Here is a 26,011-nt window from a genome sequence, read left to right on the forward strand (position 1 = left end):
ATAAAATTTTAGTCTCCCAGTTGGGTAGCCTTTAGAGGCAACCACACTGCCATCAAGGTTAACAACTAACAATGGGCTCTAACATTAAAATATCCATGGAACAAAACTACCGGGATTTCTTTTAAGTGGTTGCCAGGAGTCAAGACTGGCTCCAAGGGACAAAAAAAAAAAAGATAAAAAGAAAAATACATCTATACTAACACACTTCCCAAACCTAAAAACCCAGTACTATAATATACAAATGCTCCATCTTCAACATTTTCTGAAATGAGAGTTTTTGAAGAGAGAAAATTGGTCTTTCACTTTTCAAAGAAAATCTTCTCTGTAGATTGTTAACTGCTTAAGATTTCTAGATGACTGCTTATTGCAGTTATTGAATGCTGATTAGTTAACTTTCCAAAGAACCCATCTAAACAGAATCCACTTTTGTAGGAATTTCCATGGGGATAAAAGAGGCAAACCCTGTTCCCATATTCAACAGGTTTGAGTCCTTAAACGGGTGAAGGAAGTGTCTCTTGGTTGTTTGTGTGACAGTGAATGTAGGTTTAAAAATACAATTGGCATTCCCTTATGGGGAGGGAGAGCAAAGAAAAGAAAATTACATGCAAAATCTACCCAATATACAGTATTTTGCCATACAGACTTAAGACTGCTGTAAAGGGTTATTAGGCAGCCTACAGGTTGCCCATCTCTAAAATATAACAGAGTTGGAAGGGACCTTGTAGGTCATATAGTCCAACCCCCTGCCCAAGCAGGAGACCCTACACCAGTGATGGCTAACCTTTTTGTCACCGCGTGCCGAAAGTGTGCATGTTTGTGCACGTGCCTGCACCCATAATGCAATGCACGCACGACCCCTGCCGTGTGACCTGTGCCCCCTGCACATGTACATATGACCCGCCCTTGCTCCCCTGCCCCCCTGCGCATGCGCACACATCTCCTGCATGCACTCCACCCTCCACGCGTGCGTGGCAGATATCCAAAAATCAGCTGGCTAGTGTGCATGCGCAGTAGAACTGACCTGAGGCGACAGCTCACGTGCTGGCAGAGATGGCTCTGTGTGCCACTTATGGCAGGCATGCCATAGGTTAGCCATCACAGCCCTACACCATTTCTGACAGATGGCAGTCCAATCTCTTCTTGAAAGTCTCAAGTGATGATGCTCCCACAACTTCCGAGGGCAAAGCTGTTCCATTGGTTGATTGTTCTCACTGTCAGAAAGTTTCTCCTTATTTCCAGGTTGAATCTCTCCTTGTTCAGTTTCCATCCATTATTCTTTGTCTGGCCTACAGGCGCTTTAGAAAATAGCTTGAACACCCCCATTATTTTAATTCCTGATTCCTTTTAGTTGCAGAGCAGCTCAAACTCTCTTCCAATCAACCAAGAGAAAAGTTGATTCTGATAAACCAGCTGCAAAGAGCAGTACTTTTTATAATGAAAATTATAGGGGCCTTCCCCCCCCTTCCCCTTAATCTTCTACTCCAGCTTTACCCCAAACAATCTCTTTTTGAAGGATGTGAAGTCTTGGCAATTTTGTAGGAGGAATCGCACAAACTCATCCAAACTCAAATCACCCTAGACTAGCAAAGCCGTCCAATAACTTTACAAAGGAGAACAACCCTGTGACAATACTTGCCCGGTTTTAAAAAAAAGGTTGCCGAGTTTGGAGCTGCCATTCTCCAAGTTTCCCTATCTCAGCAGATTTGTTGCAGTGCAGATATAAAAGGGTCGCCTCAGATAAGAAACAGGGTAAGAAAAATGGGATAGACCTCAGGGTATTATCTGGTGGTATCCTCTTTTCATTTATGAATTATTGGCAAGCTGTTAGTAAGATAACTGTGATCTCGTGTCATAGTTACTCATGGGCAATCATATTTTAGCCAAGGAATCCCATTTTCCTCTTTACCACGACACACTAAAGTCTTAAAGAAACCACACGGGCTGGGTTAGTTCATGGTTTGTCATGTTCTTTCTCTTAAAATTGTCCTATTCTTTCTCTAATATTACTTTTCTTGAAGTCTACATGTTGGCTTGGAACCACACGAAGCTATGTTTGTATAACTTGTCTTACAGTGTTCCCGGTGATGAGTCACATAATCCAGGGGTCCCCAACCGCCGGTCCGCGGACGGTACCGGGCCGCGGAACAAGCCTTACCGGGCCGCTGGTTGCTGGGCGCCGCCATCTTTTTGGTAAAAAGCGCTTCCGGTGAGCTTTTCCGGTAGAAAGCTCACCGGAAGCGCTTTCGTCATAAAGATGGCGGCGCAGCGCTTCGGTGAGCTTTTCCGGTAGAAAGCCATTTCTACCCGAAAAGCTCACGAAGGCTGGCGCCGCCATCTTTTTCATCATAAAAGATGGCGGCGCCCAGTTGACGCCGTACCGGGCCGCGGCGCCCAGCTGATGCCGGAACCGGGCAGCGCGCGTCAAAAGGTTGGGGATCCCTGACATAATCCACCACAGCAGGGGTGTCCAACCTTGGCAACTTTAAGACTTGTGGACTTCAACTCCCAGAATTCCTCAGCCAGCAAAGCTTGGTTGGACACCCCTGCACCACAGTAATATCCAAATAAAATGAATTGTATTTGGCTTACTGTCAGAAAGCAAAGGGAGGAGCACATGCAGGCAGAAGTGGTTTCCTGTACATTTAAGGCTATGAGAATGGTTGGAAAAGTCTGAATGGCCACCTCAATAATCAACCAAAGTTCTCCATAGCTTTCTTGCCATCTGTGGGTGGCCTGGATTTTTTTTTTTTTTTTTTGCAATCTACCTATTATATCCTTAGGGCACATATAAGAATACAGAATATTCATAATACAGGAAAAGAGTCTCTTTTTGTCTGAATGACTTCCATTTTTTTTCACAAAGCTCTGTTTGAAAAGCCAAGGGTAGTTTTTGGCACTCCCGTTTGAAACCCTTTGCCTTTTAATTCGGAGAAAATGAGGTTGGATTAAAAACAAGAGAAAAGGCTGCAATCCCAGTACTCAAAGGATCTTGAACATGCTCAAACCCATTCCTTATGAACACAGATAATTTCAAAAGATACCCCAGATATTGACCACTACATTTAAGTTATTTTAGCTAACATATGTTCCCACCCCCCAGCAAAACAGACACTAATCTATTTAATCTATGTTAAAAACTAACAGATGCATCCAAAGTTAATTCTCCTTAGAGCAGACTCACAGGAAAAATTCAGTCATGAGAAAGCCCAATCCTTTAGACAGCTATTGTAATCAGTTGGAAATAAATCCTACTGAATTCAATAGAGTTTATTTCTCAGTAAACATGGATGTAATTTCACTGCAGTACTCTAAAAAGGACATAAAAGTACAATCCATTAAAATGTGTTATGCTTATAGACCAGCATCAATCCAGCATAATTAGAATTAACACTAAATCAACACTTCCATTCCCAAATTAGAAAATTTATGAGTAGACAATATGGAAACATTAGATTTTCTTATATAGACACTTTATATGTTAATATTTGATGGAAAACTTTTGACTTAATGTTTTCCTAATGATGTACACTCTATTAATCAAGCATTTTCAGTTTACACTTCAATACAGATATTACATGTTTAGAAAATGGATGATATATTTTATATTGTCTCTAATTATATACTGGAACATAATCATCTTTATTATATTCTGGAGTTGTTTAATTTCCTTCTGTAATTCTGCCACTTGCATTTTAGTCTTTTTATACCTCCTTATATTCTTCCCTCTTTATAAAAATAATTAGAAAATAGTCAACCAGTTATTTTTCAAAGACAAATTGTAAATGTTTGTTATCTTCTCCAAATCTGTCAATCACTTTTTGGAGTAAGATGTCCTTATTTTCATTAATTTTTATCCGATGAGCACTTATCATGCAAAGTCCAGAAAACTGGTCATCTACCAGTGTTGACTTCAACAATGTTTCTACCCTTCTCATTGTACTGAATGATTTTTCCATTGTACAAGTTGTTACTGGCAATGCCAGAGCAATGGAAATGGTTTGTTGAATTGAAGGATATTGGTCAACGTATTGCAGCAAATCCAGAAGTCCATTCTTCCCATTTTCAATCCTTTCTTCCTTCTTCCCCAACCACTTTTCAAACCAGGTGATTGTTTCAGTTTCCAAATTTTCAATTTCACATAATTCACTTATTTTTTCCATCTCCGCTTTCAATGTCTCAAGGCCAATGTTAGCCATGTTTTTGGGATGAAGCGAAAAGATTCCAAAAACCGCCTTGCTTTCTGGACCAAACCGGCTTTCCAGCCATGAGATTATCGAGTTCAAGTAGGGTATATAGAGTGACTGGCGGAAATATTCTTCCTCAGTTGGGACAACGGCATTTGAGTTCCTCTGCAAGTCGCTCCGTCTGGGAATATGTAAGTCAATATCCAATTTGTCCGCTAGTTCTTGAACTTGCGAAAAAATTCCCTTGAAGTGCTCCTCTGCTTTTTCTCTGTGGCCACGAAAGACGGTTAAGAGCTCCTGGATGTGCTCATACACTTTCATCATGTCAACCTGGACAGTCTGCAGAGATTGGGTCACTGACTCTAACTTACTGCAATAGTTTGACATGATAACAAGGCAAAAGAGAAAATTAGGTGTTCCTGAAGCACAGTATAATTGGTACGCCTCCTGGCAGATCTGACCTGAAGTAGCGGCCAGGTTTCTTAACTGATCAAAGATCTGTACAAAATTATTGGAAAAAAATCTGACATGCTTGTATTTTGCAGTCCGAAGTGCTTCATCCAGTGATAGAACTGCTGGACTAAGGTTTCCTCTCCTCAGATTCTCAAGGAAAAAGCAAAGGATAGCTTGGATTGTGCCCACCGCATTCCTTATCTCGGGTACAGCGTTTAAGTCATTCACAACCAGATTGAGTGTGTGCGCCACGCAGTGAACAAAAGTAGCCTTGGGGTACCTGCTTTTTATTTTAGCCTGCACACCACCCTCTCTCCCGGCCAATTTAGAGCACCCGTCGTACCCTTGGCCACATAATTTTTCAAGATTTAAACCATACTTGGTGCACTCCTCAATGATGGTTTCGGCAGCGCAGGTAGCGTCCCATCCCTTCAGTGCTGCAAAACCAAGGAATTCCTCTCGAACTTGAGGTTTAGCGCCGGTCGTGTCCACAAAACGTATGCCGAGTGACAAATGGTCCTCCCCAGAAATCCTGGCGCTTTCGCCCACAAGAACTGAAAAACCAGCGGAGCCATTGGCGGCAGAAACTATCTCTTCTCTAATGGCATCCACGCACAATTTAATCAATTCATTTTCTATCTGGATGGACGTGTCCTGAGCATTGCCAGTCTCATTTTCTAGATGTTCTCTTAGGGTCACGTCTCCAGACTCAACGCGAAACGCCAAGAGGCTCCGCATGTTCCCAGTTTTTCTCGTTTCCCCGTGTAAAGGAATGTCGTGGGTGCCACAAAATATGATGGTTGACAAGATTGACTGCAGTTTTTTGCGATTTTCATTGACTATCCGGTTAATGCTGCTGTCAAGCTGGCAAGCAAAGTTTGTTTCGAAGACGTTCATGCTGGTTAAGAAGTTAGTTGCATCGACTTCGGCACTCTTGTGCCATGCGCTGGACATGTGTTTTTTAGCGCAGACATGAAAATCGTTGTACCTCACAAAGGGCACCATGATGAAGCCTCCCTGCCTCCCACAAAGATCAGGCTGTGGGAAGACAATGCAGTATTTACAGAATGGTCCTTTCAAATAGGAAGAGTAGCACAGCCAGGGCGAGTATCTAATTAACCATATGTGACGAAAGCTGCGTATTCCTGTTGAATCTCCCTTGAAATTATAGTCATGAGGTGGTGTGAAGGTATTCACGAGAAGATTATACTTCAGTTCATCTGTGAGAGGAGTGGATGAGTTCACGTACAACCCAATATCATAAGAATGAATAACAAATTCCAGACCATTCATGATGCATTCATATTCTGCTGGTGAGTCTGAACAGGAGATACTATTTTCTTCCTCATTTCTTTTTTTCTTCTGCACTATTTCTTTTTCAACTGTTTTGCGCTTCCTGTAAAGAGTTCCAATCTCCATTCCTATGGAGAGAAAAAGAATGATGAGAGACAACGAATGGAACAGAAGCAGATTCCAAAAAGAAGGAAGATAAAAATAGTAAACGTTATTTTCTTAGTGAAACAGAAATTTTCTGCTGTCAATTGTTCCTTAATAATTTCTTGTGATTTTATTCATACACACTGAAATACAATTAGTGCTTGCTAGGATGCTTTAAGTAGTTTTCATCTCAGTACTGCAAAATGAACTTATTTTTCACTTTTTATATTTATTAAATGTACATGCCACTCTACTCCCCAATTACTGTATATACTCGGTATAAGCCTAGTTTTCAGCCCAATTTTTGTGCTGAAAAAAATCCTCGCATATTTCGAGTCAGAATCCCTCTGAAAAAAATGGTGTGGAGTGCAGGCCTCCGGCGGCAGCGACTCCCAACAACCAGCCAGGAAGGAGGAAGGCAGCGCTTTGCCTTTCCCTTTCAGCGCGGACTGGGCGCGCCGTGGTAGTGACTCTGACTCAGGGGCCTCCTGAGGGAGGGGAGAGTGACTCCTGCCTCCCGCTGTCATCATCATCTTCTTCTTTTGGGTTAGTGAATCAATTAAACACTAAGCATGATAGTGAGATCGGTTCCCAAATTAATTGTTTTTTTTTGAAATTTGCCAGTAGCTGCTGCATTTCCCACCTCGGCTTATACTCGAGGTCAATAAGTTTTCCCCAATCCCTTTTTGTGTAAAATTAGGTACATTCGGCTTATGTTTGAATAGACTTATACCCCAGTATATACGGTCTTAGTTTTATTCAGAAGTAATTTTCTACATGCTCCTTTTAATTCACAAGCACATGAGAATCAAACAAGCATCTTAACAGTGGAAGAATGGAAAACTTGATGGAGCTAGCAGAGATAGGCAAATTAAGTGCTTTAATTAAAGAAAAAAATATGCATCCAATTTTGTTTCTACTTGGAAATTGCTTCTGACTTTTATGTTCAAGACAGTTGGAAGTTAACGCTCTCCTCTTTATCCCACTCTCTTTCCCTTTCCCCCCACTCTCTTTATTTTCACTTGTATTTCATATTTTGGCAAGTTTAATAAAATAAAACATGAGAATCAAAAGAACAGAGGAGAGAAAAGGAGACATGTACTTTACTTTTCCTGCCCCTCCTTTCCAAAATACATGAGAAATATTTAGTTGGTGAGGGCAACTGTATGTTTGCGTGTGCGTGCACGGCAAAAGTCGGAATGTGAAAAGAGAAGAGAGTATTTTACAGTCTGGAAAGGGGAAAGGGATCCAAAAGAACAAATGCCCTTTCAAAGAACCTGGTTTTGAGATGCTGTTAAGTCAGCTCAGCCAGGCAGCCCTTTTCTGCTTATTCTTGCCAAGTTTGCTTGTTTGGTTTGGTGTGGATGTCCAGAGGCCTGGAATTCCTCTGAGACTTCTTCTCCCTCAGTTTGGCCTCCTTCAGCTTACCAGGAGCCTATCCAGAACAACAAATGCCTGGTGGGGGCAAGATGATGAGGGGAATGGATGGAAGGTAGTCTTCCATCCAGCAGAGAACAGAAGAGAGAGAGGCATGTGGGATAGACATAGGAGGCCCAGCAAGAAGAAATACAGGAAGACCTCTATTTACAATCACAACGGAGCCCAATATATTTGTTGTTAAGTGAATTTTGCCCCATTTTACAACCTTTCTTGCCACGGTTGTTAAGTGAATCACTGCAGTTGTTCGGTTAGTAACATTGTTCTTAAGTGAATCTGGCTTCCCCGTTGACTCTGTTTGTCAGAAGGTGGCAAAGGGTGATCACATGACCCCAGGACATGGCAACTATCCTAAAGGCACGTCGGTTGCCAAGCGCCTGAATTTTGATCGCTTGACCATGGGGATGCTGCAATGGTCTTAAGTGTGAAAAATGGTCATACCTCATTGTTTTCAATGCCATAACTTTGTATGGTCACTAAACAAATTGTTGTAGGTTGAGGACTACCAGTATGCCAGTCAGGTTATGGATAGGGAGAGAACATTTTTATTACTATGAGAGTGGGGAATCAACCTTACCAGGTAGCTGTGTTGCTCTGGAGTGGCTTTGCAGACCAGCCACTCTATGCAGGCAGGCCAAGAAGGGAAAACTTCACTCTGGAAAATAAAACAGAAAATAAGATTGTCAGCAGGCTCAGAAAGGAAGCTGCCAAAATGCCAGGGAATAAACTCTTGCTGGATGAGGATCAACCAAAGGGCTTCTTTTTTTTGAAAAGCCATTCCTTCAAATGGCAACTGTCTTTTGGGTCAAAGGAGGAGATGTGACAATAAAGAAAACAATTCCATAAAAAAACACAATGGAGGGAAGGGGGAAATGAAATAAAAAGTTTGACAACATTTCCAGGGAATAAAGAATCTTTGTTTTTAGATGCTTCATCGGAACCCAGATAGGAAATGCCTGAAGGGCCTTAAGCTAAGGACTCAAAACTCAGGCCTCATGGACCAAAACCCCACAGTTGCAGTTCCCAGTTAACCCTACAGTTGACATCCCCACCTGAAAAGAATTTTGAAGGCTGTTCAAGGCTACATACATGCAAACCTCTCAGGAATTGTGTCACAGGTTCTTTTTAAGTATATACTCATGTCAGGGAGCTCCAAAACTCAAGAAAACTAAACAACACGGGTCCCTAAGCAACACCACAGAAGTACTCAAAGGCTAGTGCTCACTGCTTACAACTATTCCACTCTTCCCCACTGCTTACTACGCCTCCTGCTACTGCTCCTCCCATTTCTATTGTACTTCTTGTGAGTCCTATTGGAGAACAGTAACCCTTTGCTGTTTTCTTTCTAGACACAAATACACACTACCTTCTCTCTCTCACACACACCAACACCCCCACACTTGTCCCTCTGCACAGCTTTGATAGCCAACTCTGATGTGCTGGTTGAGGACAGGGCTTAGGTAGGATAACAGCAGCCCAGGTCCTGAACATTTTCTAGGCAGCCTGCCCTCTCATAAATTGCCAGTGAGGGAAAAAAGCAGCAAAACTCCAGGAAACTGGAAGTAGATGTTTCTTGTCATTTGAGAAGGCCAAGCCTTGGATCTGGGTCTGTCCAAACTCCAGGCCATATCTAACCTCTCCAGACCAAGGTGTGTGCAACATGCTAACCTGTAGCTATGAATAATGGGTTTAAAACTGTCAAAAAGAAAGGAATGCAACAAAACCAAAGTTTATCATATTTGAATTGGAGACTGAAGAGATTCTCTAATCCCAACCTACCTAACAGGATTGCTGTGCACAATCTATCCCTAGGGTCTTCAAACTTGACAAGTTTAAGATTTGTAGACTTCAACTCCCAGAATTCCCGAACTAACATGACTGGAGGAGGAATTCTGGGAGTTGAAGTTCACAAGTCTTAAAGCTGTCAAGTTTGAAGACCCTATTTATCCAATGAAGGTGTGACACTTTATTATTACTTTAAAGGGAAAGGCAGGTAAAATCAATCTTAAGTCATGCCACTTAAGTCATCCACATACAAATGAATCGGTTCCAGTTTCTTATACAATGAGAAAAATGGATTCTGGAAAGTAAATTAAGACATTTTGCAGGCTCGGAATGGAAGATGATCTGGTGAGAAAGCGGAATTCAGCGAGTGGAAAGTTGGCAGTCTCACACCTTCTTTCCCAGAATTTTTCTGAGTTTCCCCCAATTCTGATGCATTAAAAAGAGACCTCAAACTCTCTGAACATTACAGACACTTTATAGGGAAACAAAAGCTGATCAAAATAAAATCAAATTCTAATTAAAAAACAGAACTGCTAGTGTAGTCTCTAGATTGGAAGAAACAGGTGAGGAGGAGGAGGCTACGGCTTCCCACGTGCCCCGAGCCCGCAGCCTCCACCGCTTAATGTCTCCCTCCCCGGGCCGTCGGACAAAGACCAATTCTCTCCGAGCAACCCTACTGCAGGGCGGCCTTAGGTATTCCGGGCGTCCCAAGAAGGGAGGCCGGGAACGGGTGACGTTAGCCTCGACACGGGTGCCAAGAGGCGGAGCCCGCCCTCCCAGGAAGGAAAGCAAGACAGGTTCCTAGTCCTCATGAAGGAAAAAGGGCCCCTGGGCAAAAAGTGGGCGAGTTCCTGTTCGGGAAGCCCAGCAGGGAGAACAAAGGCATCGCCGGAGAGGGTCGCCGGGTCTTTGGGGTCCCATTTGAGAAACTGCACCTGCCCCTCCCCCGGCCTCGCCCCGACTCACCCCCACCGCCCCTGATATCCACGTGCACGTGTGAGCGCGGCAGCCCGGGAGGGTCCCGAGGCGGACAAAGGAGCGGCAACGCGGGTCGCCCGCGGGTGGGGTCAAAAAAAGCAAAATGGCGGACGCGGCGGCGGTGGCGGCGTCATGCAAGCCCCGCCCCTCTGGATGTGTGTTGTGTCGCGTTCCAAAGGGGCGGGGCTTGTTGCATCCTTCGCGGCCCCCCTCCCCTCGCGCACTAAGGAAGAGCGGCGCTCGGCTAACCCGGAGAGCTGCGGCCGGCCGTTGTTTAAAGGGCCCTCCCGCTCCAGCTGTTGGAGCAGCCGCTTCACCGCCACCTTCCAGGAGCAGGTGCTGCCAAGGAAACGTGATTATTCCCCCCTCTTCAAATCAGGACGATACTGTCTAATTTATTCCTCCGTCCCAAGGGAAGGACGGCCGTACAAAGGGTGTCTTTTTTTTCTTTTTTGCAATCTGTGCACATTTGGCTCTGGGCTTCGCGGCAAACTCCTGTTAATTTATATCTTCCTCTTTGCAGAATTTTCTATTGATATCCGGCTTTCTGCATTGCCCGCTCGGTCTCTAGCTGCATCCCTTCCCAGCCATTTCCTGATCTTTCTCTTGATACCCGGGATTATTTGCTAATCTCCCACAGATTAAGAGATGTTTTAGAATAGAATAACAGAGTTGGAAGGGACCTTGGAGGTCTTCTAGTCAAACCCCCTGCTCAGGCAGGAAACCTGTAACTATTTCAGACATGATTGTCCATTCTCTTCTTAAAAACTTCCAGTGTTGGATAATTCACAACTTCTGGAGGCAAATTGTTCCACTGATTAATTGTTCTAACTGTCAGGAAATTCCTCCTTAGTTCTAAGTTGCTTCTCTCCTTGATTAGTTTCCCCCCATTGCTTCTTGTCCTGCCCTCAGATGCTTTGGGGAATAGCTTGACTCCCTCTTTGTGGCAGCCCCTGAGATATTGGAACACTATCTAACACTATCATGTCACTCCTAGTCCTTCTTTCCATTAAACTAGACACTCAATTCCAGCACCTGGTCATATGTTTTAGCCTCCAGTCCCCTTAATCTTTGTTTTGCTCTTCTCTGCACTTTTTCTAGATGCTTCTCCTTGGCCTGCCTTGGGTGCCAAATGCCTCAGTTATTCTTAGGGCTGATTTCTCCCAACATTGTCAGATTTCTAGGGTTGGCTTGTTTGATAAGATTTAGGATTGGTATAAGGTGGGATACGGTCTCTGTGGTACCTATTTATCTACTCACATTTGCATGCTAAGTGGGCAGGAACTGGGGCAAACAACAGAAGGTCACTCCGTTGCTCTCAGGTCTTGAACCCAGGATGTCAGTCCAGCAGACAAGCTCAGCATCTTTAACTACTGAACGAACCATCATGCCACGGCATTGAAAAAAGTGACTTATGACCGTTTTTTCACACTTAAAATTGTTACAGCATCCCAATAGCCACATGATTAAAATTCAGACACTTGGCAACTGGCATGTCTTTACGATGGTTTCGGTGTCCGTTCATGTGATCATCTATTATGACCTTCTGACAAGCAAAGTCAATGGGAAAGCCAGATTCACTTAACAAACGTGCTACTAACTTAACAGCTATGACAATTCCTTTAACAACGGTGGCAAGAAAGGTCGTAAAACAGGGCAAAATTCATTTAACAATTCTCTTGTTTAGCAATGGAAATTTTGGCTTCAATTGTGGTCATGAGTCAAGAACTGCCTCTACATAACTGGGAGCTTGTTGCTCATCAAAATGATATTGGATTATATATGAATTTGCCCACTTCCCCTCATAGATGATCTTTAAGTAAAATCTTCCTTTGAATACCTACTTACCTGCACAGGAGATTGTGACTTCGAGTATGTTTAAGTTAATATATGCACCATGATTCCGAGCAGCTAAGCTTAGTGATTCTTTGTATTTGAAAAAAGCATTTTGTAAATATTGCATAGTGTTTCTATAGCCTGATCTTTCTTATTAAAAATACTCTTTAAATTTGATTATTTTATTATTGATTTCTAACAAAAAATATTACATTGTAAAGTGGCAAATGTTCTACTGTTTGTATGAAATGTAAGTTAAAATGTATTAAAATAAATTGTATATTACTTGACTACTGTTCACCCTCATGAAACCGTTAGTTTTATTCCTGGGAAATGGGCATCACCCAAATTTACTTACTGAAAGAGTTTTAGCAGAGTGTAACTTGGTCCTTTATGCTGGTTAAGTAGCCTAGAATTAATGTAACCATTTTAAAATTATTTCAGAGAACCAACAAAAACATTGGACTATTTTCCATTACAATATTTCCTCTTTGTTTTTTCTTTATACCACTTTTAGTGCTCAGAAAAAGTTTTACTTTGGGACTACTTCATTTTAGAAGCTATTTATTTATTTAGTTTATTTTGTCAAGTGATTATTACATAATAGGTATAAGTATAAACATGGTTATGAATACATGAAATGGATACGAATAAGGAAAGAAAAAAGAAACAATAGGACAGGGACGGTAGGCATGTTGGTGCGCTTATGCACACCCCCTACAGACCTCTTAGGAAAGGGGTGAGGTCAATATTCCTCACATCAATGTTTTTGCTTGAGATCAGATGGGGATTTTCAAAGAAGCAGTCCCTGAAAACATCTGGCACACAGAAAAAAACAGTTCTGTATCCTCTGGAACCTTTAAGAAAGGATCATTTCAGCTACTTCAAATATGCAGATGTTTTCAGCTTGGTTTGTATGGCATGTATAATGAATGGCTCTGATGGTTGCTCATCCAAGCACCAACTAGATTGAATCTTGTTTACTTTCCAATCCTAAACTACAGGAGCTACGGTGGCGCAGTGGTTAGAATGCAGTCCTGCGGGCTACTTCTGCTGACTACCGACTGCCTTCAATTTGGCATTTCGAATCTCATCAGGCTCAAGGTTGACTCAGCCTTCCATCCTTCTGAGGTTGGTAAAATGCGGACCCAGATTGTGGGGGGCAATATGTTGACTCTGTAAAACCACTTGGAGAGGGCTCTAAAGCACTGTGAAGTGGCATATAAGTGTAAGTGCTATTGCTAAACTAGACTAGTTAGGTTCTATCATCTGCTGAGGATATTTGCTAAAACATAAAGATGCTATAGGATATCCTGCTGAGTGCCAGGACTTGGCTAGCTCCTAAAGCTAATGCACTCACTCCCCCCCTCATTCCTCTCTCTCTCTCTCTCTCTACATACATACATATATTCATCTGAAGTGCAAAGATCCATCAGTTCAATTCTTGGTAGAGAACTCAGACCCTTTGGAATAACATCTGCTTATCTGACTACCTGATTGGTCTCCAGTAGGATAAAGGTGGTTGTGTAGTAGGAACTGGTAGAGGATTTAAACCCTATAGAATAACACTTGGCTACCTATGTTTGAGAGGTCTCAAATAGGACAAAATTGATCATGTAGGGCAGGGGTCCACAATCCCTGGGGTTTGGCCTGGTACCGGGTGAAAGTGCATGACCAGCTCCATTTGTCTGAGTGGCATGTTTGCGCTCCCACTGCTCTCACAAATGGAACAGCGCATGTGCTCATTCGTCGCTCACGTAGAACCGTCTCCTCCCTTCCCTCCCCCCCACTCTCGTAGCCAGCACCAGTCCGCAAAGCCAGAAAATTTGGTTACCCTTGGTGTAGGGTCTGCCTCCTGGAAGTTAATATAAGTGAAAAAACATGAAAATTGATAGGATTGGATTAACTAATTCAATAGTGTTAGGCAGCATCACATAATGTTTGCATGATCAAATCGCTAATAACATTTATATTTCAGTATGCTAAGGTTCTTCTGCTAAATTTATTCGAAGACACATAAACAAACGATACACTTCTTTGGAGAACAAAAATGCTTTTGTCAGCTCCTGCTTAACTTAATAATTGATGTTTTGTTCCCAGATAATAAAATCTTGTGAACACGTAATTTTGTAAGTTAGATTATTTTGAGTAAAACAACTCCCCTTCGTTGACTCAGTCTGTTTTTGTTTATCAACAATGCTCTGTACCTGCACCCAAAATCAATGTTTTGATTCCTCCAGGTTCTGTCAAAGTTCCCAAGGTTTTTAACTAAGTGGAAACCAAGTTTCAACCAAGTGTGGCACAAGAGTTATTTGTGTCCTTATGTTGTCTTCCTGTCATAATTTTTTATTATTATTATTATTATTATTATTATTATTATTATTATTATTATTATTATTATTATTATTATTATTATCATCTTTAACATAATAGTTTGTAACAAAACATTAGTATTTTCAAAGCAGCAAATCCTTACACTTCGTTAGTTGAAAGATAGGAAGATGAGCCAATACCAAGACAAAGATCAGAGAAGAGTGGGGTGGATCCTGGGCCAAGAATATGAGAAACTCAAAGCAAGCCCTTCCCAAGTTCACAAGAAGATAAAGTAAGGGAGGGGAAGCACATTCAGACATCCAAGGTTCTGTTTTTCTAGCTGTTACAATAAAAGCAGTCATGACCTATATGACAATAATAATTGAATTAGAGAATAACAGAGTTGGAAGGGACCTTGGAGGTGTTCTAATCCAACCCCTCCCTCAAACATGAAACCTTACACAATTCTGGACAAATGGCTGTCCAATCTCTTCTTGAAAACCTCATGTGTTGGAGCACCCACAATTTCTGGAGGCAAGCTATTCCACTGATAAATTGTTCTTAGTGGCAGGAAATTTCTCCTTAATTCTAGGTTGGATCTCTCTTCGTTAAGCTTCCATCCCATTACTTCTTGTCCTGTCTTCAGATTCTTTTGAGAAAAGGTTGACTCCCTCTTCTCCGTGACAGCTTCTCAAATATTACTATCTTGTCACCTCTAGTCCGTCTCTATGTTAGATCAGACATAGCAAGGGATAATGATATCCGAGATCCTTTGGAAGGACTTGATAGGTGGATAAAAATGCCAAATCTAATCTAATTGGTGATTTTGATATAGACCCTGGGCTGGAATAATTGTGAATCTAGAAAACCCGAAGAAGAAAGAAGGAAAATAAAAGTTTTTGTGGATTACAAGGTATAAGAGTGTGCAATGATGATATCTCTTCGGGAACTAAAAATGGAACTTAAAAATATGAAAAAATTACTACAGGAAAGAGGTGAATCACTTTGGTCTGTCTTAGAAGCTATGGAAATGGCGATTGAAGAACAAGAAGAAAGAACTTCAGAAAAGGAGGAGTTAGTTCAAGGAGAAGCCATCTTAAAGAGACAATTAACACAACACCACAAAGAAAAGGGAAAAGAAGGGAGGTTAAAAATTTGAGATCTAAGAAGGTAATTAAAAAGGGGAATACCTGTGAAATTAGGAAAGGTAGAAAGACGCAGCAGAAAAGGGGAAAAAGCTATAAAGAGAGAGAGATATACAAACTGGAAGGAGAAAAGATGGGAAAATGAAGGGGAAGAGCGGCAATAAGAAACAGGAGCAGGAATATGGGAATTATAAAATTATGAAAGGAAACTGCTTTCATAGAGATAATGGTTAATGAATTAAAAAGGGGGGTTCCACATGGAGATGAGGGGTAATAAGAATATATTTGCAATCATAAAATACTAAGAAAATAGGGTAATATAGAATATTAAAGGAGGGATGGACACTGATATTTCTTATTAGAGGAATGTATATTTTATCCTTATCCTTAAAATAAATGTTAATGTCTATTAAATAAATTGAATTAATTGAAATGAATTGTGAAGATGTTTAAGAATGAGATTAATATCAGTGACCAGGATTAGTTATTTTTTATTCTTATCTTTGTTTTGAAATCATAAATAAATCTTATAATCAAAGGGGGAAAATACATTGCAGAATCCGACTGAAAAGATATATGATGTTATGTAGTTTTCTGTTTTCTTTTTCTTTAGGGAATGACTTATTATTTTAACCACTGAGGTGACACACTCAAATTAGTAAAAGGGGGGAAACTTATGTTTTTTTTCTCTTGGGTGAAAGCTTGTATTAATCTAGAACTATGGAAAGAATATGCAATGAAATGGCAAATCTGACAGATAAAAGAACTATTTAAATGAGAAAAGAGTATTAATAAGTTTAAGATAAATTATTACAAGGAAAGACATTGATAATTTTTCTTATTAGGCAAACACATATTGTTATTTTTATTCTTAAAAGAAATGCTAATGTTTAAGAATTATATTTGAAATAATTGAAATGAGGATGTTTAGATTGAGATTAATATTAGAGATCAGGATTAATTTGTTCTTCTTTTCTGTAAAAGTTGGAATGGAAAAGGTAATAATAGAATTAAGTACAAATTGGATAAGGTAGGAAGTTGAATGTAAAAAAATGAATATATAACTATTGTCATATTTGCATGTAAAAGTGATGACCCGGAAATATGTTGTCCACTGAAAAAAGCCTTTTAGTATTTGCAATGTGAAAAATTGAATAAAACTTGTTTTTTTTAAAAAAAGCCAAATCTAGTCTAAACGTCTGTCAGACAGTGTGACCAATCATAATAAATTAAACTTGTGTGCCGCCTGATTCTCAGTGACTCTGGGAAGCTCACAACAGTCATACAAAGAAATAACAACCACATGATAAAAGATGGCACGCGTGAAAGGCAGGACGGAAGAAAGCAAGGAGTCTCAATCTCCTTCATCAAAGGTTGAGTGAGGTGCCAGGTTTTGAGGGTTCTTCTAAGCAAAGCAGAATGGGGAACTTCCAAAACTTGGAGGGAACCTCATTCTGGAGATCAGGCACCATTATGGACAAGGTGCACTTCTGAGGTCCCATTAGATGACACTGTATAATCGAAGGAACCTAAAGCATAAAGCAGCCAAACCCCTGGCCTGTAGGCCAGATGTGTCACATGCTGGCCATGCCCACACCCAGTTTAACGAAGTGGGGGGGGGAGTCCCGATACATCACATGACCCTGCTGTGATGACATGAGTTTGACACCCCTGGCATGAAGGAACCTAGAGCATGACAATCCTACAAGAGCTAACCGATGCTTTGGGAAACAGGCGGCCCCCTCAAGTAATCAGGCCCTAGGCCACACCAGGCTTTCTAGATAGCAACCATCACCTTGAATCACACCAAGAAGCAAATTGGCAACCAGTGCAGCTCATGAACCATGTTAGATGGCCTTCTGAGGCATGTCCATTACTGCTTGCAACACCAATTGAAGCTTCTGGCATTGTCTTCTAGGGCAGACCCTAGGGGTAGGCTGCTGGGGGTTCGCAGGGGTTCGGGAGAGCCCCTAGCTAAGATTCTGTGCAGAACCCCCAAATCCCACTCCTGGCTGGCCCCGCCCACCCCTCCCAGGAGTCCCCACATGGCCTGTTTTGAATGCAGGTAAGTACAGGGCGCGTGGGGAGCCTCAGGGAGGGTGAAAAACGGGCCTCTCGGAAGTTTGGGAAGGCCGGAAATGGGCCTGTTTCCTGCTTCCAGAGAGCCTTCGGAACATGGGGAGGCCGTTTTCATCCTCCTGGAGGCTCGAAGAAAGCCTCCGGAGCCCAGGGAGGGCAAAAATGTACCTCCCCCGCGCAGTACAGGAGGCTGACTAGGCCACGCCCACCCAGCAACCTTTGCTAAATTTTTTGAAGCCCATCCCTGGCAGCCCCGTGTAGAAAGTCTTACAATAGTGAAACCATGATGACTAGGGTATGAGTGACTATCTGAATGGCCCTCTGATGTAGGAAAGGGGGCATCTTGCAGACCAGATGGAATGGTGCGAAGGCGTTTCTTGCCTACACCACAGCTGACACCTGCTTTCCAAATAAGAGTTGTAAATCCAGGAAGACACCCGGATTGTGTAATGGCACTGGTTTCTTAGCCTAGAATCTATCCTGTTGGGTTGATAGCCCACGTTTTACACAGATGCTACTTAAAATCAGCTCTAGTCTCATGGGAAGCAGATGGGAACATGCTGAACTACAAATTGAAGCTAATATGAGAGAATACTTAGTGCATTAATTGTATCTTTTCCACTGTATATGAAGCATTGGTGTGAGTGCTTACATTTCCCATTTCTGAGGGTTCAAGCAGAAGATGGATAGTCATGTCGCTGGCAAGTCTGAATGATAAATGGAAGAGCTGGCAGGAGGAAGTTAAAGCCAAATGAAGATAAGACAATGAGAAAAAGATGTTTCTTACTTTTGTAACCCCATTTCCATTTTTCATCAGACAAACAGATCGCAGAAATTTGGTTTCATTGAGGTGGGAATGAAGCCTGACATGTCTTGTTAAAAACAGTACAATACAGGTAGTCCTTGATTTATAACCATTTGTTTAGTGACCATTTCAAGTTACAACAGAGCATTTTTTAAAAAAAGTTACAACCATTTCTCACACTTACAACTGTTGCAGCATTCCCCACAGTCACACAATCAAAATTTGGGCGCTTGGCAGCCCACGTGTACTTATACGGTTGCAGTGTCCTGGGGTCATATGATTGCCATTTGCAACTTTCCCAGACAGGTTTGGACAAGCAAAACCAACGAGGCAACCCAGATTTATTTAACAACTGTGTGATTTATGTAACAACTGCAGGTTATCAATTGAAAAAAAAAAAGATATTGCAAAATGGGGCACCACTCACTTAATAAAGACCTTGCTTAGTGATGGAAATTGTTTTCAGTTGTGAAAACAATTTCCATAAGTCAAGAACTATCAGTAAATAAGACTTTAGTATTGAAACATGTGTTTTTTAAAAAAATTATTCAAGCATGTAATCTGTGCTGCATATTGCAATTGGGAAAAATAAAGCCCGCACCATTGGAGCAGCAAATTATGAGAAAAGAGATATGCATATCTCTTTTTTTTATGTTGTGCGTGCATAAGCACCAACGTGCCTACCGTCCCTGTCCTATTGTTTCTCCTATTCTTTTATTTTTCTTGTATGTAACCATTTCATGTATTCACAACTATGTATACATTTATACTTATTATCTTGTAAACAATTGGCAAATCAAATAAATAAAATAAATAAATAAATAAATAAATATCCCCTGGAATTGATTTAAAAAAAGTGAAGTTGCCTGAGTGATGCAAATGAAAAAGGAGCAGAGCTTTGATCATGCAGTAACTGACTGTGACTTTTTCAACTTTCCTCTGTAGATGTCCCTTCATGATTTTCAAGGCAGAAGCTGGCTTTAAATGCTTCTATTTGGAAAAGATAGAGGGAAGATGCTGTCTTGTTTTCTGTCTTGTTTTCTGTTAGCTGTGTGGTGGGAAAACATATGCTGAAAGGGGAAGAGGGGGCTGGAATAGGTAGCAATTAAGACCCTCCAGGTCTATAGCTTGCCCATTGTGGCTTGTTTAACCATGTTCTGTTGAATAAGCACAACTGATTAGGTTCACACAACCTGCCAAGCTAGAACCAAGTCTAGTGAAACCATTTAATGGCATAGTGAATGGGACTGGTGGAGCCAGGCTATAAATAACTTTGTGCTTTGTCTCCATATATAGCAGCGTGAAGTGACAGAACCCTGAGGTTGCAAAAGCCATTATATTCTGTTTGTGCTGGAAGGGAAAGATGCTATTTTGGAATGCTTTCTTCCAGCAAAACAAGCCAGTCACAGCAAATTTAAAACAAAACAAACAACAAGTAACACACAACTTCCTTTTGCCTGCCCTGATGCAAGACTTACACATTCCATCACTTAAAGGCAGCAGATCTTAAAGGCAGTGGGTTGGACTAGAAGATCTCCAAGGTCCCTTCCAACTCTGTTATTCTATTCTATTCTATCTGGGCTGCACAATTTTGGAGGATCACTAGGTGGTAGCAAAAAGATAGGTTTCCTACAAATCTCTACTGCCATCTACTGTTTAACCCAGTTTTTGTAACCCAAATCAGATAGCCTTTCTTCAGCTTACATGACAGCTATGTTGAATTGGCCGGTAGTATCTCAAATAAAAGATTTTAAAACACCACTGAAAAATATACGTTTTTCTATTTGCAAAATAATTTTACCATATGTAAACTTTTATTCCAACAGTCTCATTCCCAGTCTATCCAGTAATTGGATCAGCTCTATCATTCCCTTTTGTATGCATAAAACAGGCGTATGGTAGAATCTGGAAGCAGAATTTAAACAATAAGCTGCAAAGAAGAGAACTCCCTACTTGTTATTCATTGCCACCAACCATACAGCTGAAAAAGAGGTAACTGCAACTTTTCCTGAAATAAAGAAGATAATTAATATCTTACTTATTAGAGCTGCAAAAAAAAGGAGCCTTTGAGAACAAAAAGTTAGGTATCTAAGTAATAGAATGTTAGTAACTTTTAAATACATACAAAGATCAATATATGGACCTTTTAATGACCTTTTTACCATGTTGTTAAGCAAATCACTTCAACTGTTAAGTGAAACGTGGTGGTTAAGTGAATCTGGCTTCCCCTATCGCAGGGGTCCCCAAACTTGGCAACTTTAAGACTTGTGAACTTCAACTCCCTGGCTGGAGAATTCTGGGAGTTGAAGTCCACAAGTCTTTTTTGAAATAAACTTTATTAGTCTTTTATGTCTTTTAAAAACAACAAGATAATCATTACATTAACAGTTCTGTGACATCAATCTCATACGTTTCTATCTTTTGTGCATATTTACAAATATATATAATTTGTGCAAATGTATACATTTAATCTATAAATTGCTTATCTTAAATTCCTTCATTTTCCATCTGTCTTCAATCAATTCAATTATACCATTTCCCCAGGGGTGGGATTCTACCAGTTCGCACCTATCCAGTTCGCACTAGAACTGGTTGTTAACATTCTAAGCAGTTTGGAGAACCGGTTGTTAGAAGAAATTACTGGCCTAATCCTGTAAGGAAGGCAGGAAGGAAACATTCTGGTGTTGCTTACAGAAACTGCCTCTCTGTTAACCCTTATTACATTCTTGGCAGGACTAGACTTCCTGTCTCAGGAACTTCTCTGGAGTTTTTCCCCCCTCCTTTACTGATACTTTGCTTGTGTGGAGTGACCATTCAAAGTTACAATGGCACAGAAAAAAGTGACTTATGACCGTTTTTCACACTTATGACTGTTGCAGCATGATATTGAGTTGGCCACACCCAGCTAATAATATGACCACCAAGCCATGCCCACCCAGTCACATGGCCACTAAGCCATGCCCACCACCTAAGCCACGCCCACAAAACCGGTTGTTAAAAAATTTGAATCCCACCCCTGCATTTCCCCCAGATTTTGTAATATTCAGACTCATCTTTCTCTTGTAACATTACGGTCAGTTTATCCATTTCAGCACATGTCATAATTTTTTGAATGATCAATTCATCTGTGGGAATACAGTTGTGCTTCCAGCATTGAGTGTAAGTTATTCTGGCAGCCGTTGAAATATGTAATACAATATATTTTATGTTTTTTCCATATTTCTTTTTAAATACCCCTAACAAGAATAATTCTGGTTCTAATTCTATTTGATCCTTAAGACTTTCTTGTAGCCAATATTTAATTTTAAGCCAGTATTTCTGGGCCTCAGGACAAGACCACCACATATGATAGAAAGTACCCTCTTTCTTTCTACATTTCCAACATGCCGGACTCATGTTGGGGTATATCTTTGCCAATTTCGTTGGGGGCAGATGCCATCTATAGAAGAAGTCCACAAGTCTTAGAAGTTGCCAAGTTTGGAGACCTCTGCCCCATTGATTTTGCTTGTTGACAGCAGGCTGGGAATATTGCCTGGGATGCTGCAATCATGGTAAATACATGCTGGTTGCCATGCATCTGAATTTTGCTCATGTAACGCTGGGGATGCTGCACAATGTAGCACAATGGGTGAAACTCATCACTCCTTTGTGTATGTGTGTTAGAGTGAGCTGAATGACTTCTAGATGGCCAAACTACTAACTCTAGTTCGGTTTCTCTGAGTATATGAAGAGATCAGATTATTATTATTATTTATTAAATTTATATGTTGCCTACCTCATTATCAAGCATCTCAGGGCAGCTTATAGATTGACAAGGCAGCAACCTGTAAACAACTTCCTAAATATAATCACTGGGTTAGGGTTTAAGATGCCACACTGAAAGCTCTTTGGTAGGCTGTGCTGTCAGGGACAGAATTCAACCCATGAATTAGGTACTTAAGTGCTAATGGTTGCCAATGTGAATGTTAAGTGCTAATGTTCACCAAAGAACTGGAGCAGGAAGGTCTTGATAGGTTATTTGAAAAGAAGAGGGCCATTAATTTTAACATCTGCTTTCAGCAGGCCCCAGGAGGGCTGGAAATGGGCCATTTTTAAAAGATAGCCTTTTTAAGGAAGATGGAGAAAATAGAGAGAGCAATTCTCCACAGAGAATAGGTAAGGGGCTCTGGGAGCCCATTTTGATCCATCCCCTGAAGCTCCTCTATTGTGACCAGCAGTAAGCATCCTGTGGGGTTGATCACAAGATCTTTATGTGTGTTACAGAGAGAAGGTCCTCTCGCTCTCTCTTCCCTCCAGCTTTTACCGGGCCTGTGTTGAAGGGCGCCAAGGGGGTAGTACCCCCATTAAACATTAGGATAAAAATAATGCGGCCGTTTCCCCAGCAACCGTTTTGACGGTTGCTGGAGGATTCTGTGTATTTAGACCTGGAGGAGCCAGAGCCCAGGTGGAGGCAAGGCTGGGGGAGTGGAGCAGATGGTATGCAGGGCTAGCAGGAAACCAAAGGAGACAGAAATTGCTGGGAGGCAGTGTGGGCCATGTGCGAAGGGAAGAACAAGAGCGCAGGCAGGGAGAAACAAGGAAGCTTTGAGCAAGCAGAGTTGAGTCTCCTCCAGTTCAGATGCAATTCAGAGACCCTGGAGCAAGAAAGGCGGCTGGGGGGGAATGCAAAGACACAGCCTTGCCCATCCATTTATTTTCACACCAATGGAGAAAGGTTTCACCTGGGTTGGCCTGAATGTCAGGGAGCCCATTTTGAAAGTTGAGAAGAAGAGGTGGCCCAAAAGGGATAGATTCCCTTTCTAAAGGAGGAAAAAACAACAACGCTTTTCTGCAATATTTATTCAGGTGTTGGAAGAAATATCCTTCTGGGTTTGGTTCCAAGTGGGACAAAAGACACTGAATTCACGGAGGTTTCTTGGAAAGATGGTTTATTGATGGACAGGATCACGTGCCTTCAAGCTTTTGAAGAAACGGGAGCAGATGCTGAGAGTCCCTTGGTTTTATGCCGTCTGTTGGGATTTGAATTTGAGCTTGTATTCTGATTGGTTGTCAGACTCCCATGGGGCCATGCAGGCACAACTCTGTAGGCTGCCCTGAGTCCCAGGCTTGAATTGAGCCTTGCTGGATGATGATGTAATGAAAGGGCTTTGGGCAATTCCTATTATGGGTCTGCCTGAAGGAGGTATATCTTTGTTATGTAGAATAGACTGCCCCAGGCCTTCATTGACAAAAATGGTGGTGGTGAGTTTTTGCCTCTCTGGTTTCTACTTCTCTTTTAGGGGAAATATTCTGCCTTTTTTTTTTTTTTAGTATATCCTAAAATATTTCATTTTCCTATGGGAGGGGTGGGTTTTAACTTCCAACACAGGAGAGTGTGCATGCCACCGGTTCCAGAAAATGTGTTCAGTCCTTTTATGCACATTTTCTCCAGTGTGTGCCAGAAAGCAAAGGATTAGCACAGAAGTGCTGAATTCCAGCTTTTGTTACATCGTGGCAAACAAATAACGGTTCTGAGAAGGAGCTGCCTCCAAAGTCAACCCAGGAATATCAAACAGTTCAAAATACACTGCCAACATCTTAGGAACTGGGGCTTTGTAGATCAAAGTGTTTGTTTTCAGGCACACGTCACTTAACTAATTACCCCCCTTTGATATCGGCCTCTCTCAAAAAGTTGGTCTTAAATATAAACTGATGTAATAGTGATGTGGATCGCTTGAGAATAAGGTCCAGATTCTTGAGCTGGTGTCATAAATAGCAACAGGGATATTATGTAATTGTATGAGGATTACAATAATCCTGCCCATTCTGGCTTGTTTCTAAGGGGATTTCAAAGCTCTGTGTGGCTGGGCACTGGATGTCTGCTGGCATATTGGCAAGCTAAGACTTGTAGACTTCAACTCCTAGAGTTGAAGTCCACAAGTCTTAAACCTGCCAAGGTTGGAGACCCCTGATTTAAAGGGATCTTGGCAGACTTTTAATTCAGCTCCTTGGTTTTGTTCCTCTTTCAGTGTGTGGATTCTCTGTTTCATCCAGCCTTAGATTTCCCAATGACTTGCAAGTGTGAATATAACTCTTGTTAATTCACCAAAATGAAACTGTCACTTTCTCAAGCTTTTTTTCCCCCACTCTGCTAACTATAACCGTGTTTTCATTGAAAAAAATTGAATTAAATGCTGTCTGGCCAGGATTTCAATCCCGAACTAAGTTTTTAAAGATATAAATAAAAGCAGAGTGGAACTTCTGTTTCTCCTTTGTACACACATGGGCTGCTGCGCATTGCCTGAAATCACACAAGACACCGAAATGGGTCACTGAAAGACCGAGCAGCTGCCAGGTTTAATTAGCTTTAACTCAGGTTAGCTTTTTTGTTGTTGTTGAGTTAATATGCTGTGGAAACCCAGCCATTTCAGTCAATGTATAATTAATTATGTTGTGAGTGCTGGAAAATAGGTTAATTCAATACTCAAGCTAACCATGGTTTGCAGACACAGGCACAGCATTTTAAACATGGGATTCTACCAGAGGTGGTCTTATTTATTTATTTATTTATTTATTTGATTTGATTTGCCAATTGTTTACAAGATAATAAGTATAAGCGTATACATAGTTGTGAATACATGAAATGGGTACATATAAGAAAAATCTTCAGCAGGTTCTGACCAGTTCTGGAGAACTGGTAGTGGAAATTTTGAGTAGTTTAGAGAACCAGCAAATCCCACCTCTGACTGGTCCCATCTCCATCTATTCTCTGCCTCGCGAGTCCCAGCTGATCGGCTGGGTCTTCCTTGGTTGCTCTGCACAAGAGAACGGAGCTGGAAAGCGGGTTAGTGGGGTGGGGAGAGAGTGGGGATTTTTACAGTATCCTTCCCCTGCCACACCCACCAAGCCACGCCCACGGAACTGGTAGTAAAAAAATTTGAATCCCACCACTGGATTCTACCTATTGCTGAGAATAGTAGAAGTATCAGGTAGTCCTCGAGTTACAACCACAATTCAGCCCAAAATGTATGTTGCTAAGTGAAACATTTGTTAAGCGGGTTTGCTCCATTTGACGGCTTTCCTTGCCACAGTTGTTAAGTGAGTCATTCCATTGGTTAATTTAGTAGCATGGTTGTTAAGTGAATGTATGGATTTCCCATTGATTTTGCTTGTGAGAAGGTCGCAAAAGGCTAATCGCAGGACCCCGGGACACTGTAACCATCGTAAATATGAATCAGTTGTCAAGCATCTGAATTTTGACCATGTGACCATGGGGATGCTGCAACGTTACTTTTTGGTTACTTTTTTTCAGTGCCGTTGTAACTTTGAATGTTCACTAGATGAACTATTGCAAGTTGGAGGACTACCTGTAGTTCTCCTAGTTTGGTGCTTATGAGGAGGGTGTGCAAAGGAAGAGAGCCAATCAAGTGCCTTAACAATGTTGCTCAACCAGTTGAAAGTCATAGATTCATAGGGCTGGAAGGGAACTTGGAGACCTTCTAAGTCCAGTGGCGGCTAACCTTTTTGGGCTCCTGTGCCAAAAATTGCACTCACGCCCGTGCATGTGTGCTCGCGTGCCA

The 26,011-nt window shown here is 41.5% G+C and overlaps 1 protein-coding gene and 1 long non-coding RNA gene across 2 annotated transcripts; one reads left to right on the forward strand and one right to left on the reverse strand.

The window, feature by feature from the left end:
- Positions 1–3,252: 3,252 nt before the first annotated feature.
- On the reverse strand, positions 3,253–10,389 carry LOC113422220 (52 kDa repressor of the inhibitor of the protein kinase-like). The gene is made up of 3 exons (XM_026683021.2): positions 10,263–10,389; positions 8,089–8,166; positions 3,253–6,058 (listed from the first exon to the last, which is right to left on the reverse strand). The coding sequence occupies exon 3, from the start codon at positions 6,054–6,056 to the stop codon at positions 3,759–3,761; it is 2,298 nt and encodes a 765-aa protein (XP_026538806.2). The 5' UTR covers positions 6,057–6,058; positions 8,089–8,166; positions 10,263–10,389; the 3' UTR covers positions 3,253–3,758.
- Positions 10,390–10,505: 116 nt separating this feature from the next.
- On the forward strand, positions 10,506–16,729 carry LOC148131928 (uncharacterized). The gene is made up of 3 exons (XR_015747462.1): positions 10,506–10,610; positions 13,115–13,241; positions 15,259–16,729. It is a non-coding gene; the product is annotated as an uncharacterized LOC148131928 (long non-coding RNA).
- Positions 16,730–26,011: the final 9,282 nt, after the last annotated feature.

Source organism: Notechis scutatus, chromosome 2 (assembly GCF_049901735.1).
Source record: "Notechis scutatus isolate UNSWTSFEM ecotype Mainland chromosome 2, rNotScu1.2, whole genome shotgun sequence".
Classification (NCBI taxonomy): Eukaryota; Metazoa; Chordata; class Lepidosauria; order Squamata; family Elapidae; genus Notechis; species Notechis scutatus.

What these genes read in the sequence shown, in the direction of transcription:
- LOC113422220 (XM_026683021.2), bottom strand. Translation starts at nt 6,056, where the DNA reads ATGGAGATTGGAACTCTTTACAGGAAGCGCAAAACAGTTGAAAAAGAA.